Source organism: Nelumbo nucifera, chromosome 6 (assembly GCF_055504915.1).
Source record: "Nelumbo nucifera cultivar China Antique chromosome 6, China Antique-T2T, whole genome shotgun sequence".
Classification (NCBI taxonomy): Eukaryota; Viridiplantae; Streptophyta; class Magnoliopsida; order Proteales; family Nelumbonaceae; genus Nelumbo; species Nelumbo nucifera.
Window position 1 is genome coordinate 57,117,601 of NC_142654.1, and position 16,487 is coordinate 57,134,087.

Genomic DNA, 16,487 nt, shown 5'->3' on the forward strand with positions numbered 1-16,487 from the left:
ATGAGAGTAGCTGATGGGTCCCTCTCCACCATCTCTGGAAAGGGGGTGGTTGACCTAAGCAAGGATCTCTCTCTTAAATCAGTCCTACATGTTCCTAGTCTTACCTCAAATCTGTTGTCTGTTTCAAAGCTTACAAAAAACTTGAACTGCAGTATAACTTTCTTTCCTTCTCATTGTGTCTTCCAGGACAGATTGACGAGGAGAACGATTGGGAGTGGTCATGAGTATGGGGGGCTCTACTACTTTGATGAAGATGTCAGCTCAGCCATGCAAGCTTCTACTACTAGTCCGGAGAGTGTGGAGTCAATAGCTAGGCTGCACTTGTGGCATGGTAGGCTAGGTCATTTGTCCTTTTCTTCCTTAGCAATGTTATTTCCCGAATTATGTAAGGGCATTTCGAGTCAAAGTTTAATTTGTGATGTGTGTCAAATGTCAAAACAATGTAGATCAATGTATCCAATTTCTAGTAATGAAATTCAAGTCCCTTTTGACTTGGTTCATTCTGATGTTTGGGGTCCTTCACCCATTGTTTCCATTGATGGCTTCCGTTACTTCATCAGTTTTATTGACCATTATTCTCGGTGCACTTGGATTTATCTATTGAAAGGACGTGAAGAAGTTCCCCGGATAACTATGATGTTTTGCAAGATGGTTGAAACACAATTTGATAAAAAGATCAAGCAATTCCGTTCAGACAATGCAGCTGAATACTTTGAAAGATCCCTGAACTCATTCATGGAAGATGCAGGCATGTTACATCAATCATCGTGTGCTTACACCCCTCAGCAAAATGGGGTCGCTGAGCGCAAGAACAGACATCTATTGGAGACAGCTCGAGCCCTTCTTTTCCAGCACAATGTGCCCAAGCAATATTGGTCTCAAGCTGTTTTCACTGCATCATACCTGATAAATCGGATGCCATCTAAGGTACTGGGTATGAAGACCCCTTTCTCTGTTTTGTGTCCCACTCTTCCAGAATTTCCTCTTCCCCCGCAGGTTTTTGGTTGTACATGCTTCATACATGTGAAAGATCCAAAGAAGACCAAGCTGGATCCTAAGGCTACAAAGGGAATATTTTTGGGGTACTCTCCTACGCAGAAGGGGTATAAGTGTTATGATCCTGTCTCCAAGAAAAAATATGTCACCAGGGATGTAGTCTTTTTTGAGTTTCAACCCTATTTCGAGTCTTCTCTGAATCCTCTTCAGGGGGAGAGTAGTGGGTTGGAAGAGGATTCTCATTCTCCCTTCCTTTTTGTTCCCATTTCAGCACCTTCCACTACTACTAGCTAGTGAGACTTCCACTATGCCAGTTGCTTCTCCAGATTCGGCTGATACTTCTGAAGGTTCCAATAAACAAGAGAAAGAGATACTTACATATAGTAGAAGGAAGAAGGCCCCTCAACCTCATGATTGCAACCAGTTGAACTCAGATCAATCTGTCTCTACAATCCAAGGTAATTCTGATTCACTCAATTCAGATTTGGATCTTCCTATTGCTCTCCGTAAACCTGTTCGTTCTTGTACCACTCGGCATCCCATAGCCGATTATGTTTTTTACTCACACTTATCCCCTGCCTATCATTCCTTTGTGTCTGCTCTTTCCTCTGTATGTGTCCCTTCCAGGTATTCAGAGGCGGCATCTGATCCAAGGTGGAAAGAAGCCATGAATGAGGAGATGAAAGCCCTAATGAAAAAAAGGACATGGGAATTGGTGGACCTGCCAGAAGGGAAAGGCACTGTTGGGTGCAAGTGGGTATTCACAGTAAAGCACAGGGAAGATGGGTCAGTTGAGAGGTACAAGGCCAGACTCGTGGCAAAGGGGTTTACACAAAAGGAAGGAATTGACTACAAGGAAACCTTTGCCCCAGTAGCAAAGCTCAACACAATCAGGGTTCTACTGTCACTAGCAGCAAAATTCTCTTGGGAACTTCATCAGCTGGATGTGAAGAATGCCTTCCTAAATGGTGATCTTCATGAAGAGGTATTCATGGAACCCCCACCTGGATATGATGTTGGAAAGAAGGTATGTAAACTAAGGAAAGCATTATATGGTTTGAAGCAATCTCCCCGGGCATGGTTTGAGAGACTTTGTTTGGCCATGAAGAAAATAGGGTACACTCAGAGCAGTGCAGATCATACATTGTTTACAAGGAGACAGGATGACAAACTTACAGCACTCATTGTGTATGTGGATGATATGGTGATTACTAGAAATGATGTGAGAGATGAAAAGGCTGAAGGAGTTCTTAGCTTCAGATTTTGAGATCAAAGACCTGGGAAATCTGAGATACTTTCTTGGAATTGAAGTTGCTAGATCAAGAGAAGGAATCTACATATGTCAAAGAAAGTATGTGCTAGATCTCCTAGAGGAAACAGGCATGATGGGGTGTAGGCCAGCAGACACTCCAATAGAACCAAGCCATGGATTACAAGAATCAATGGGTGAGGAATACTGTGATAAGGAAAGGTACCAAAAGTTGGTAGGAAAACTGATATACTTATCCCTTACTCGGCCAGACATTGCCTATGCAGTGCATGTTGTCAGTCAATTCATGCACTCACCAAAGACCCCTCATATGAGAGCAGTGGAAAGAATCCTCAGATACTTGAAGACTTGCCCAAGGAAAGGGATTTTATTCAGAAAAAACAGCAGACTTGAAATTGAAGCCTACACTAATGCTGATTGGGCTAGGTCTGTTGGAGACTGAAAATCAACCTCAGGTTACTGTACATTCTTGGGAGGAAACCTAGTCACATGGCGTAGTAAGAAGCAGAATGTTGTGGCTAGATCAAGTGCAGAAGCAGAATACCGGGCTATGGCACACGGGGTTGCTGAACTCTTATGGCTCAAGACTCTCCTTAATGAGCTTGGTATCAAGACAGAGGGTCCTCTCAAGCTGTATTGTGATAATAAAGCTGCTATCAACATTGCCAACAATCCTGTGCAGCATGACAGGACAAAACATATTGAAATTGATCGACACTTTGTCAGAGAGAGAATTATTTCAGGAGAACTCTGTGTGCCTTATACTCCATCAGAGATGCAGATTGCAGATGTATTAACTAAAGGGCTGGCATCAACGAAGTTCAGGGACATACTTGGCAAGCTAAACATGATTGATATCTATGCTTAGCTTGAGGGGGAGTGTTAGAATGTTAGAGTGATGTTCGGCTGATAAGAGTTCTTATTAGCCCATTCTTATGTTTTAACTTATCTTGTAACTGGGCTTGTGTTAATGGGCCTAATCCTGTTTAATGATTTAAGTCATCTGGGTGTCCCATCACTAATCAGGGGCATCCCAGTAATTTCTTGTACCTTGTACTATATTCATCTATAAATAAAGAACTGGTCGACTGGCTAGTACAGTTCGACATTTTCAGCATCTCTTCTTCTTCTCCTCTTCTCTGCTACTTCGACTACAGTGGTTCAGCTTTCATACCCAATGGCTGTGAACATTCTAAACTAACACCAGTCTCATTAAGTGTCCAGTTTAAGGGTATTACACAGAAACACACCACATGAACATGAATCAAATGTGTACTTTATTCATTTACAATAAATTCATAATGTACATAATTCTGATTGAAGCTAAGGGCATACAACTGTCTAACACACAAGCCATCCAATTACAATATAATTTTCTTGCATCCATTTTTCATAGGATGGATCATCTTCTGAGGGAGCCTTTGTGCTCTCCGAGATATAACCCCATTTGCCTCTACTGCAGATATGAATTTTTACTGATTATGACCAAACCAGATAATTTGTTCCATCTAGCTTGACTCATAGCCAGTAAAGAGTCAACAAAGGCTCCCAAAACCTGTCCGGATTCAGCAACATGCTTGTTTTCAACTTCTGAAGGGTCCATCTTCTTAAATACTTCGAAAATAATTTCTAATAACTTTGAATAACAATCAATGAAGACAGAAGAAAAACTGTGTTGTGAATCAATCTCTATGCAGCCATACCTGCTAACTGCATCACACTCGGAACCCGGGAGAAATAGAGAAAACTCAGCCGCACCTTGTAGACTTCACAGAACACCAAGCAACTTGAATCGATCTTCAAGATGAAGAACAAGAGGTCTTTCAGTCACTAAGCACCCAGGTCAACCCCCTATGGGGCCCGCAATCAGATTTCTCCAGAAAATTAGGGTTTCAGGCAAAACACTTGAAGCTGTCAGGAGGACGACAAAAGCTGTCTCCTCTCCAGAAACCACTAACAACTGGGCTGAAACAGGTTTCTTTAACTACTCATCCGATTCAGTTCTCCATACACACTGTGTATGGGAAAAAAGAGGTGAAAAAGAGAAGAAGAAGAAGAGCCCGCTCTCATACCAAAAAGAAAAACAACCTTTTGAAATGAAAGGATTGTTCAAAATATTGCAGAGAATCAATTGAGAGTAGCAGAAATCAGGTTTCAAGAAGAGAGAAGAGGAAGAAGAAGATGGCAGCAATAAGGGTTCAAAGAGAGATTTCGAACATAATCTCCTCTTACAGCTCTAATCCTATTTCACTAACTTAAACTTTAGTAATTTATAGAGAGGTCCCTGGTTGGGCAGATAATTAAAAGCATAACATAAGAGAAAAAAAGGCCCAAATTGAGGCCCATTACAGCAAAGAACATAAAAAGATAAAATAAGACAAACAGCCTATGGGACATTTGGCCCATCTTCTCTACTGAAGGGTTTGCTAATTTATCAAAATACTAATAGGTTTTGTTTGCATCTGATCTTTATTACCTTCAAACATGAAGCATTTTGTGTGTTAAAGTTCTTATTGATTTTAATGAATATTTTCCCATCTACTTGCAATATTTGCTATTAATAACCTTTTTATTGCTAAAATTTTGGCTGCATCTGTTTAGTTCTGTTCTTTTTTAGTATCCATATTATTTAAATACATTGCCTTGTTAGTCACGATTTTTACTGAAAACATTTGCCTGTAATTGTTTTATTTCACACCAACATTGCAAAGTTAAAGGTATTGTTATTAGTTTTGTTGACTTGATTAGTTTGTTAGGAACTTAAGCTCATGAGATATTGTGAACATGTCTGGAACAGGTCAGCATAATGTTTGTGACTCTGGAGAAAATTGCGCAAGCTGATTTAAAGTACGCAGACGTTGTGCTTTTAGAGAACTATGCAGCCTTCCAGAACAGGTAATTAAGAAAGCTTAGCTCTTCATTTTTCTTTCTCATGCTGTCTAACTTTCAGGTTTCTTGAACAATTTTGTATTAACTTTTCAAATTAACATGTTAATTTTGCTGATTAGAACAATTCCCATGCAGCCTCTATGACCTAGCTAATGTTGTGCCCACGCTTGCAAAGTTCTATCACCAGGCAAGTGAATCTTATGAACAAGCCTGCACACGCCATATCAACATGATTATATATATAGTAAGTAATTGCTTTTTCATTTATTTCTCCATTTGACTATTAGAAGTAACACTATGAATCTTTATCTTTTTTTCTTAGGATAATGTTGAACTTAATAAAAAAAAAAAGAGGGTATAGATCTTCATGAATTTTGTTCTTTGCAGCAATTTGAGAGACTCTTCCAATTTGCTCGAAGAGTTGAGGATTTCATGTTCACACTGGCACCAGAGGAGGTTGGTAAAGTAATAGATAAACATGATGCAATGTCTTTATATTATCTTAGTAGAAGTTGCTGATAACAATTTTAGATGAATGCCTTGTGAAGAAAAGTAGAAGTTGAAAGGTTTCAGCAGTAGAGAAGAAGAGAGGACAAGAAAAGAGAGTGGGATGTTGCCAAAATTTAATTGGTCTGGCCGCCAACCCCTCATTGTATTATATACTTAAAATAAAATAATGAGAGATTACAAGAATGCCCTTACTAGGGAGGCTACTTTAAGTAGCTGAATAGTCACAACTTAACAACATAAACTAATGGGCTTAAAGCCCAATAACTTCCTAACTTAACAACTTAAAAATAAAAAATAAAAGACTAAGCTCAATAACTTGAAATAGGCCCAACTCAACACTCCCCCTCAAGTTGGGAGTAAATGTCATACATTCCCAACTTGCGTAGATCATGCTCCAGCTTATTCCTTGCAACACCTTTTGTGAGGACATCAGCAAGTTGTAGATCAGAAGCAATGTATGGAAGATAAACTTCCCCTAAAGTCACCATTTCTCTTATAAAATGTCTATCCACTTCAATGTGCTTTGTTCTGTAATGCTGAATTGGGTTGTGGGCAATGTTAATTGTTGCCTGATTATCACAGTACAGCATCATAGGTTCTTCTACCTCAACACCAATCTCTCCTAAAATGGAGTGGATCCAAAGAAGTTATGAAATTCCATGTGTCATGGCTCTATATTCAGCTTCTGCACTTGATCTTGCCACACCAGTTTGTTTCTTATTTTTCCATGAGACTAGATTACTCCCAACAAGAGTGCAAACTCCTGATGTAGATCTCCTGTCATCAAAGCATCTTGCCCAATCAGCATCAGTATAAGCCTTTAGCTTCAACTATCCATGGTCAGCAAATAGTATGCCTCTGCCTGGGTGTCCCTTTAGATAAGCAAGAATCCTATCAACAGCCTCCCAATGCTAGACTTGGGGCATGCATATATTGACTCACCACACTCATTGTATAGGAGATATCTAGTCTTGTCATACATAAATATAGCAATCGCCCCACATGTCTCTGATATCTCCCAATGTCCTTTACCAACTCACCTTCTAATGCATTAATTTTGTGATTCTGATCAATAGGAGTACTAGCAGCCTTTGCTCCAAGCTTCCTTGTTTCTTGTAAAAGGTCCAAAACATACTTCCTCTAAGAAATAAAAATTCCACGTTTTGATCTTGCAACTTCAATGCCCAAGAAGTACCTCAACTCCCCAAGATCCTTAATTTCAAATTCTCTGTGTAGATTCTTCTTCAAGCTGTCAATATCACTTAGGTCATTTCCTGTGACAACAATATCATCAACATAAACAATCAGGACTGACACCAAGGACCCCCTCCACTTTACAATCAAAGTATGGCCTGGTTGAGTCTGAGTGTAGCCAAAAGCAATCAAGGCCTTCCTGAACCTGTCAAACCATGCTCTAGGAGACTATTTTAAACCATAAAGTGACTTCTTTAGTCTGCATACCCTCCCCTTTTCAGCATCACTGTAGAAACCAATAGGAAGATCCATATACACTTTGCAAATCTCCATTCAGAAAAGAATTTTTCACACCAAGTTGAAACAGGGGCCAAGAGTATGTGGCAATAAGAGAGAGAAGGATCGGAATAGAAGTCATCTTTGCAACTGGTGAAAAGGTCTCTAAGTAATCAATGCCATAAGTTTGGGTGTACCCTTTTGCAACCAATCTGGCCTTATACCTTTCTATACTTCCATCTGCCTTGTATTTAACTATATAAACCCATCTACATCCAACAATCTCCTTTCCCTCTAATAGATCCACAATTTCCCATGTTTGATTCTTAATTAAGGTTTCCATCTCTTCCTACATAATTGTCTTCCACTTAGGTTTGGAGAGAGCCTCACTAACACCCTTGGGTATAGACACAAAATCAAAAGAAGAAAGGAAAGCATGATAGGAAGGAGAAAGTCCACTGTAGGATAGGTACTGTGAAATACAATGAGCAGTACACTTTCTCTTCCCTTTTCTAAGAGCAATAGGAAGGTCCAGGTCATCTGTAATGGGATTAGTAGAATCAATAGGAATTGAAACATTAGAAGGATCAAGAGGAATACTTGAATCCATGTCAGGTGAATCTAGAGTCTCCAACGAACCGATAAGAAGTGATGTGAGTTCTTGTGCAGTGGAATCAACCTCCCTGTGAAGTCGTTGTCGTGAGTAACACTGAGAAGCAGGACGCAAATGAGGTGGTGAGATAGGTGACATAGGAGGATCAAACACAAGAGTGGACACAAGAACTGTAACTGGAAGAGGAATAAACTACTCACTCACTTCTCCAAAACACTCCCCCTGAGAAGGATCCTTCAAGAAAAAGGATGTGGACTCAAAAAAGGTGACATCCATAGTAACATACTTACTCCTAGAGACTGGATCATAGCAGCAGCACCCTTTCTGATTTTCTGCATACCCAAGAAAAACACACTTCTTTGCCTTTGGATCGAGCTTCGAGCGGTGAGGACCAAGAACATGTGCAAAGCAAACACACCCAAACACCTTGAGAGGAATGTGGAACATCTCCCCTGAGGAAAAAGGAGGCTGAATGGGGTGCAGAATCCAAGTATACGAGAGGGCACCCTATTAATCAGGAAGACTATTGTGAGAACTGCATCACCCAAAAACCGAACTGGAATAGTAGATGTGATCATCATGCTTCTTGCAATCTCAACAATGTGTCTGTTCTTCCTCTCTACAACACCATTCTGTTGTGGACTATAAGAACAATTGCTCTGATGGATAACTCCATACTCTAGCAAATACGAAGCAAGGTTCTTTTCAAAATATTCCCTAGCATTGTTTGATCTGAACACCATCACTCGTACCCCAAACTGTGTTAGTACCATCTGATGAATTTGCCGAACCAAGGATGGTGCCTCATCACAAGATCTCATTAAGTAAATCCAAGAATACTAAGAAAAATCACCCACAAACAAAAGGAAATATCGATAGCTACCTATAGAAGGAACATGGTATGGTCCCCACACATCAGAATGAATAACATCAAAAGCAGATGAACACCTTTTATTACTAGCTTTAAAGTAATGTCTACAATGTTTTCCAAGCTGACAACCTTCACACTCTAAACTGGACAAATTAACCGACTCAAATAGCTTTGGAAATAAGAAACGTAAAGAAGAAAAAGACAAATGACCCAAACGATTATGCCAAAGCATAATCTAACATAGACTCTGACTCAATATCCCTGCTAACATGATGACCCTGATGATGAGGAAGCGCATCCAGAAGGTAGATTCCAATCACTTCACGACCACTCCCAATCATCCTCTTTGAATCCAAATCCTACAAAACACAATGACTAGGAGAAAAAATCACTGAGCAATTCAAGTTCTTAGTCAAACTACTAACAGATAACAAGTTAGTACTCAATCCAGGAACATGAAGGACAGAGGGTAAGGAAATGGAATCAGTAATCTTGACAGACCCCTTCCCAACAATGGGAACATGAGATCCATCGGCTATGGAGACTCTGTCTCTATCAGAACAAAGTTGGTAAGAGGAGAAAAGAGTAGAACTATAGGTCATGTGCTCTGAGGCTCCAGAATCTATAATCAAAGGTCTTACTTGTAGTGGAAACATAGTTTGCAGTGGCATGCGAACTACCTGTATGAGCAAAGGAAGTAGAATGTGCTCCACCAGAACCACCTGTACCTAGCTGTCCACCTGTTACTGGATTTGGGCTGAATGTATCTTGCTGATTTAGGAACTGCCTATATCTCTCAAGTTCGGCCCTCACTGTAGCAGTTGCAACAGACTCCAAAGTAGTTGTAGTAGGGGGCTCGGGTATGTCACTAGTGACAGTCATGTTAGCATTTCCCTTCTTATTTTTAAGTCTATTTGGCACAAGATGGGGATGAAGCTCCCAATAGGTATCTCTTGTGTGTTTAGGCTTCTTACAGTAATTACAAATCAAATCCCTCTTATCTTCCTTCTTAATTTCACTACCACCCCGGTCTCCACTCTGTTTAAGTTTCACAGTACTAACCATGGCTGATTGTACAAAACCGGAATTCTTCATCATCACATTCATTCTACTCTCTTCCCCTAATACAAAGGCATATGCCTGAGAAAGAGTAACACTATCCCTAGAAAGGATATGTTGCCTTGCAATATCATATTCGAGATTAAATCCAGCAAGAAATTCAAAGACCCTATACTTCTCTAAGAGCTTCTGGTAGGCAGCAGCGTCCTTAGTGGTTTCCCAAACAACTGTCTCCAGATGGTCAATCTCCTGCCACAGGGTTTTAAGGGTCGAGAAATAAACATCAATAGGTCTATCTCCCTGCCTGGTAGCAATAATTTGATTCCTCAACTAATAGGTTCTACTAACATTTTCACTCTGTGAGTAGGTTTCTACAACCCCATCCCATATTTCCTTAGTTGTATTTGCCCACAAAAAAAATTTTCTTATATGGGGCAGCATCAAATTACACAACCAAGTCATTACCATATAATTTTCCTACACCCACCGGGAGTTGTTTGTCCCGGGTTTCACTTCCTCACCAGTGATATACCTCAATTTCCCATGAGCACCAATGGCCATCTTTGCATATTGTGACCATTCTAAATAGTTTGTACCATCTAACTTAACTGTAGTGATGGTTCCAACCCCAAAAAGGTCTCCGACACCTCGTCCCACTAGTTCAATTTCATTATCGGTTTTGTTTTCAGCTCTGTTACCCTCCATAATCCTCAAAAAAGGGTTAGAAGGTCACTTTAAGATGAAAGAATATAAAATAAATCCCTTCAAATACCACAGACACCCGTCTGGTACCCCAGATGATCCTCCTACAAAAGACTCCCTTTCTATGGGATGGGAGAAGAGAGAGAAGAGGCAGACGCTCTCTCCAGAGACCCCCAAAAAAGGTAGGTCTTGAACCGCCCTCTTCACAAAGCTTTAAGGAACCCTAAAAAATTAGGGTGCTACTTCCTATGTCAAAATTGAAGAGTCCTACAAAAGCAGGACTCTATCCCTATCTCCAGTTCTTCTTGATTTTGATGGGAAACCCTATACCAGCTACAAGGAAAAACAGATCCACCCAAAAATCCAAAAACTGGGCTTACCTGAGGTCTTCGATCAGCCTCTCAAATCACCATGGGCTGCATGATAGAGCAGCTCAAGAAACCTTCGGCCTACTCTGATACCAAGTAGAAGTTGTTGATAACAGTTTTAGATGAACGCCTTGTGAAGAAAAGTAGAAGTTGAAAGATTTCAGCAATAGAGAAGAATAGAGAAGAAAAAAAGAGAGTGGGATGTCGCTGGAATTGAATTGGTCTAGCCGCCAACCCCTCATTAGTATTATATACTTAAAATAAAATAATGAGAGATTACAAGAATGCCCATAGTAGGGTGGCTACTTTAAGTAACTGTACAGTCACAACTTAAAAACATAAACTAATGGGCCTAAAGCCCAATAACTTCCTAACTTAACAACTTAGAAATAAAAAATGAAAGACCGAGCCCAATAACTTGAAATTGGCCCAACTCAACAATCCTTTAACTATTAACCTCTGCATGCTCCCATCTCTTAAAATAGCATACATTACCATGTAACTGCTTGGGGAGGGAGGACTGTCAAATGAACAAAAGGGAACTATCAGGCATAAGTGGGCCATTAGCCTGGTAAATTCGGTTGGGGAGGGGGAGTAGGTAGCATTATGTAAGTAGTGAGAAATGACAATTGATAAGAACATGTCCAATTAATTTGGTTCTCTCACTGGATCTAGTATTCTTTTTTATTTTTTGTTTCAAGCGTGGGGGCATGGAGGAGGGGTCTAAGATGAAGCAAAAGCTCCTTCATCCATGAACTACTGAGCTTTCTTTGTCTCCAAATCCTTTTCTTTTTCTTTTGATCATGTAGAGAAGATGGGCCGAATGGCCCATAGGCTGTTTATTCTTTTATTCTTTCTTACTGTTTATGTTCATGTCTGTAATGGGCCTTACTCTGGGCCCATCCTTTCTATGTTATGTTCTGTGTAAATTCTTGCTCAACTAAGGGCCTCCTTGTAATTATTCAAAGTTTATCTTAATAAAATGGTGTTAGGGTGTTAGAGAGAGAGAGTAATGTTCGAAACTCTCATTCTCTAAACCCTCATTGCCGAACTCTCAAGGGTTGTTTTTTTCATGGCATCAAAGCAGGCCTCAACTTCAGTATTCTAGGGCTGGAAGCTTCAGCTCGTGTTGCCTGATTCTTGGAGGTCATTGGAAGTTGCCCAAGACTCAAAGTTCTTGGAGAAGTGGTTCGGTGGCCAGGAAGAATCAGAGAAAAAAAGGGGAAACAACTCGGTTCCAGATTTGAAGCTTAAATATTGTAAGTTGTGCTCAGATTTCTGGGTTATTTTTTTTTTCCTTGTTCTGGACTATTATACTCCGAAGTTCCTTTGGAAACAGTACAGCTATTCAGCTATCCTCTGATCAGGTTTAATCCAGAGATTTCTGGGTTGTTTTCATTTCTTTTCTAGACTGTCAAGTAGCCAAAATACCTCTGAAATCAGTACTGCTGTTTATTGTCCTTTTTGGATTGTTTTTGGGCCCCTGTATGGACTGTTCTTTGGGGCTGTTTTCATCTTTGACAGTGTGGTCGTCTCTACTGCCCACTTTGTGTTTGTAAAAAGGTCTCTTCGACAGTAGGGATTGTTCTCTTCTCTTTTGGGGTACTGTTTGGCAAGTACTTAAATTTTTTGTTTAGAAAAGGACCTTGGACTGGGTGGACAGTGTTTGGTAGTTTTCTGATTTATTCTTGAAGGCCGAACCAAGTTTGTTGGTGTCTCGTGCAGTCAACAAGGTGTTGCCTCTGTTTTTGGGCTCTCACAGCTTAGGTGTGACTCAGCTTTGTGTATTGCCGCTTGAGGCTGGTTTAATACAGCCCTTGTTCATCCTCATCCGATGTTGTTTGGTTAAAGTTTGCTGAAATCTTATTTGAAGTGGTTAAAAGGATGGACTCATTATAGATTGAAAACAAGAATGTTGCTGAATTCGGACAGGTTCCGGGAGCCCCTGTTGACTCTTTATTGACTGTGACCACAGTCAAGCTAGATGGAACTAATTATCTAGAATGGTCACAATCGGTAAAGATTTATATATGTAGTAGAGGAAAGTGGGGTTTTATCTCCATGAGCAAGAAGGCTCCCCTAGAAGATGATCCATCTCATGAGAAATGGATCCAAGAGAACTACACTGTTATTGGGTGGCTTGTGAACTCGATGCAGCCACAGATCAGCCAACACTATCTATGGATGAATTCAGCAAAGGAAATCTGGGATAGTGTTGCTGAAACCTATTCCCAAAAACTAAATGTGGCTAGAACCTACAAGTTGAGAAGTGATGTGAAGAATCTGAGACAGGGGGAGAAACCATTATCTGTATACTTCTCAACTTTGAAGTCTTTGTGGCAAGAAATAGACTTAATAGAAGTTGTAACCTGGGACACCACCAATGATGCAGAGACCTACAGGAAATTGGTTGAAAGAAGTAGGGTATTTGAGTTCTTAACCGGACTAAACCCAAAATATGATATCACAAAGCAGAATATTCTATCCAAGGAGAGTGCCACATTGTCACAAGCTTATGCATTGGTGAGCAGTGAAGAGAGCAGGACGGTTGTCCAGCTTCAAGGGGCTGGTTTTAGTGATCACTTTGCAAATATGGGGATTAAATCTAAAAGGGTTGTTGGGACTTCTAGTGGCTCTGGAAAGAAAGAAGTGATATGTGAGTACTGTAAGAAGTCGAAGCACACCAAAGATAAGTGCTGGAAATTACATCCTGATCTTGTTCTAATTCGGTTTCAGAAAAAAACATGATAGTAAAGGGACAGGGAGTGCAAATGTGGCTGTTGGGCCAGATAGTGATAAGTACTATACTGAAGAAATGTCTACGTGTGCACAGTTAGAAGCCATGAAAGCAGAATATGAAAAGTTTGGAAAGATGATCAGTCATCTAGAGGATGTGACTTCTTCTAACCCTTCAGGAAATTCAGCTCCTTCTGCATTTGCTCATTCAGGTACAAGGGCCTTTGCCAATCATGCTACCACTTTAGGTAATCTTAAGATCCATTGGATTATTGACTCAGGTGCTTCTGATCATATGACCAACCTTTCTACCCTGTTTGTTTCATATGACTTGCTTCCTGGACGTGATAAAATCACTTTAGCTGATGGTTCACTTGCCCCTATTTCTGGCAAGGGAACCATCAAGGCTACAGATTCCTTGTTCTTACCTTCTGTACTTACCTAGACTAAATACAAATTTGTTGTCTGTAAGTAGTCTAACCAAGTCACTCAACTGTTGTGTAACCTTCTTTCCATCCTACTATGTTTTTCAGGATCTGGAGTCTCGGAAGGTGATTGAGAGTGGCCATGAGGCGAACAGAATATACTTTCTTTCCATTCTACTGTGATAATCAGGCTGCCATCAACGTTGCTCACAACCCAGTGCAACATGATAGAACTAAGCATATTGAAGTTGATCGACACTTCATTAGAGAAAGGGTCTCTTCGGGTGAAGTATGTCTTCCTTTCATCACATCTGAAGGACAGTTGGCAAATTTTTTCTCACCAAAGGCATTCCCAAGGCAAAACTTCAGCATGATACTGGCAAGCTTGGCATGATTGACATCTATGCTTAGCTTGAGGGGGAGTGTAGAGAAGATGGGCCGAATGGCCCATAGGCTGTTTATTCTTTTATTCTTTCTTATTGTTTATGTTCTTGTCTGTAATGGGCCTTACTCTGGGCCCATCCTTTCTATGTTATGTTCTGTGTAAATTCTTTCCCAACTAAGGGCCTCCTTGTAATTATTCAAAGTTTATCTTAATAAAATGGTGTTAGGGTGTTAGAGAGAGAGTAATGTTCGAAACTCTCATTCTCTAAACCCTCATTGCCGAACTCTCAAGGTCTGTTTTCTTCAGATCAGAAACAAAATTATGGATTTCATTAATCAAAATAGAAATGTAATAATACATAGACAAAACCCACTTCTCGACCTTAGACACCCCAATGGAAATCATCTTTGGTCACTCATTGGCTAGATAAATTATTTGGTAGCATGTTGGCTGATCTTGGTCCTATCTGAACAAGCCATTCATCTTGGTTAATGTTTTCTTTTTCCTAACTGAAAAGGAAGAGAAAGAGCCATTAGCAAGTTTTACAGACAAAACACAAAAAGAAGAGAAAAGAGAAGACTTGTGGGTCATATGATTTGTGGCCTTTGAATCAATGATCTGGGGAGATCGAGAAAAAATGGATGAAACATGAAAAGCATTAGAATGGGTACCTGAGTTTGCTGCATAAGAAGTGGAGGGAGTTAGAGAAGTTTCCTCCAATTGTCTGAGAACATGCCCAAACGGTTCAAATTGATCACATGGTACTTAGAAGACCACCCTTAGGTGCTGATCTCATAGATTTTATAGTGGAGGAGCCACCATTACTTGACTATTGATGGGTCCCCCTTGATTTGGTGTAGTTGGGGCAGTATTGGCTGCATTAGCTTTTTTGCTCTGCTTCCCTTGGAACATTTTAGGTTTTCCATGTAAATCCCAACACTAATCCTTAGTGTTTCCAGACCTTCTATTGTGGATACACCATAATTTATCCTTACCAAAATCACCACGTTTCTTCATATCACCTCTCTTGTTTTCACCCTTTGTTAGCAAAGCAACTTGCTCCCCCTCAGGAGGATTCATGGCCGTCTTCCTAGTTTCCTTGGATTGAACCAAAGCAAAGGCTTCTATAAGACCTGAGAGTTCTTTGCTACCCAAAATCTGAACTCGAATAGGTTCATAAATGAAATTCAGACATGCCAAAAAGGCAAATACTCTTTCTTGAGAAAGAAATTTTCTATAGGCAAAAGCCAGCATCATCATCATTTTCCTAATAAATGGTTCTATAGTGGTCCAAACCCTTCCACATAGATGTGAGAGAAGAATAGTAGGTTGTAAGAAATTTGTCCCCTTGCTTATAGGTTGATGATTCAACTTGTAAAAGATAGATTCTAGCAAAATGCCTTTGTTCAGAATAAGCTAATTTTTCTTGGCCCCAAATCTCCTTAGTAGTTTCAGCCCACATGAAGTTTTTTTCTCTATGAATGCTGAATAGAAGAAACAAGACAGGACATGATTAAGTAGTTCTCTTGTTCCCACTTATCACAATTAGCTCTTTCTTTAATAGGTCCCTTGGTCTTCCTAGTGAGATACCCTAACTTTCCCTTGGCTCCAACAAACATTTTTATACTTTTAGACCATTCCAAATAATTTAATCCAGTTGAAAATATGTTTTATTTGTACGGTATAATTTGTTTTACTTGGTCTTTTTGTATTTTGGGCATGCTAAGGGCATATGTGTAATTTACTCTTAATATAAATCTTTCTTTGTGGGAGTGAATAGTAACACACCCCACACATTTGAACGTTTCTTCTCCTTATTCTTCTTCACCTTCTTGCTCCTAGCTCGAGTCTGCATCTTGGTATCAAAGCAGGGAAGTCTAGAGGTTCTTTGTTGAGGAGCTTCGTCATCCCAGTAGCCTGCTGATGTCATACCACCAGCGAATGACATCAATGGTCCATATGGCCAGCGGCAACTGATCTTGATTTTGGTAGGGTTTGATTTTCCCTTCTTTTAGAAGAATTTTGATATGCATATTGTGGATGTTTGAAGGTGTTTAGATGCTTTTCTATATTCTTTAGACTGAAATTACATAAAATTTCAGAAATGGTTCTTCCTTCTTGGTTTGCTAATTGCAGCTGTTTGAATATGTGAGACCTATATCATTCAGATCGGCTCAAATTTCTTTGAAGACA

At 40.0% G+C, this 16,487-nt stretch overlaps 1 protein-coding gene across 2 annotated transcripts in view; it reads left to right on the forward strand.

Moving 5' to 3' along the window:
- The window catches only part of LOC104601997 (exocyst complex component SEC3A-like), a 142,229-nt gene that overhangs the window by 96,237 nt on the left and 29,505 nt on the right, over nucleotides 1-16,487 (forward strand). Inside the window, exons 20-23 of one of the 2 annotated variants that reach the window (XM_088889308.1) lie at nucleotides 5,064-5,161; nucleotides 5,291-5,399; nucleotides 5,543-5,611; nucleotides 16,137-16,276. In XM_088889308.1, coding sequence (XP_088745434.1) covers nucleotides 5,064-5,161; nucleotides 5,291-5,399; nucleotides 5,543-5,611; nucleotides 16,137-16,175 — 315 coding nt within the window. In that variant the 3' untranslated portion in view covers nucleotides 16,176-16,276. Of the gene's footprint in view, nucleotides 1-5,063; nucleotides 5,162-5,290; nucleotides 5,400-5,542; nucleotides 5,612-16,136; nucleotides 16,277-16,487 lie in introns of those variants that run through there. The other variant, XM_010265526.2, reaches the window with a different exon arrangement.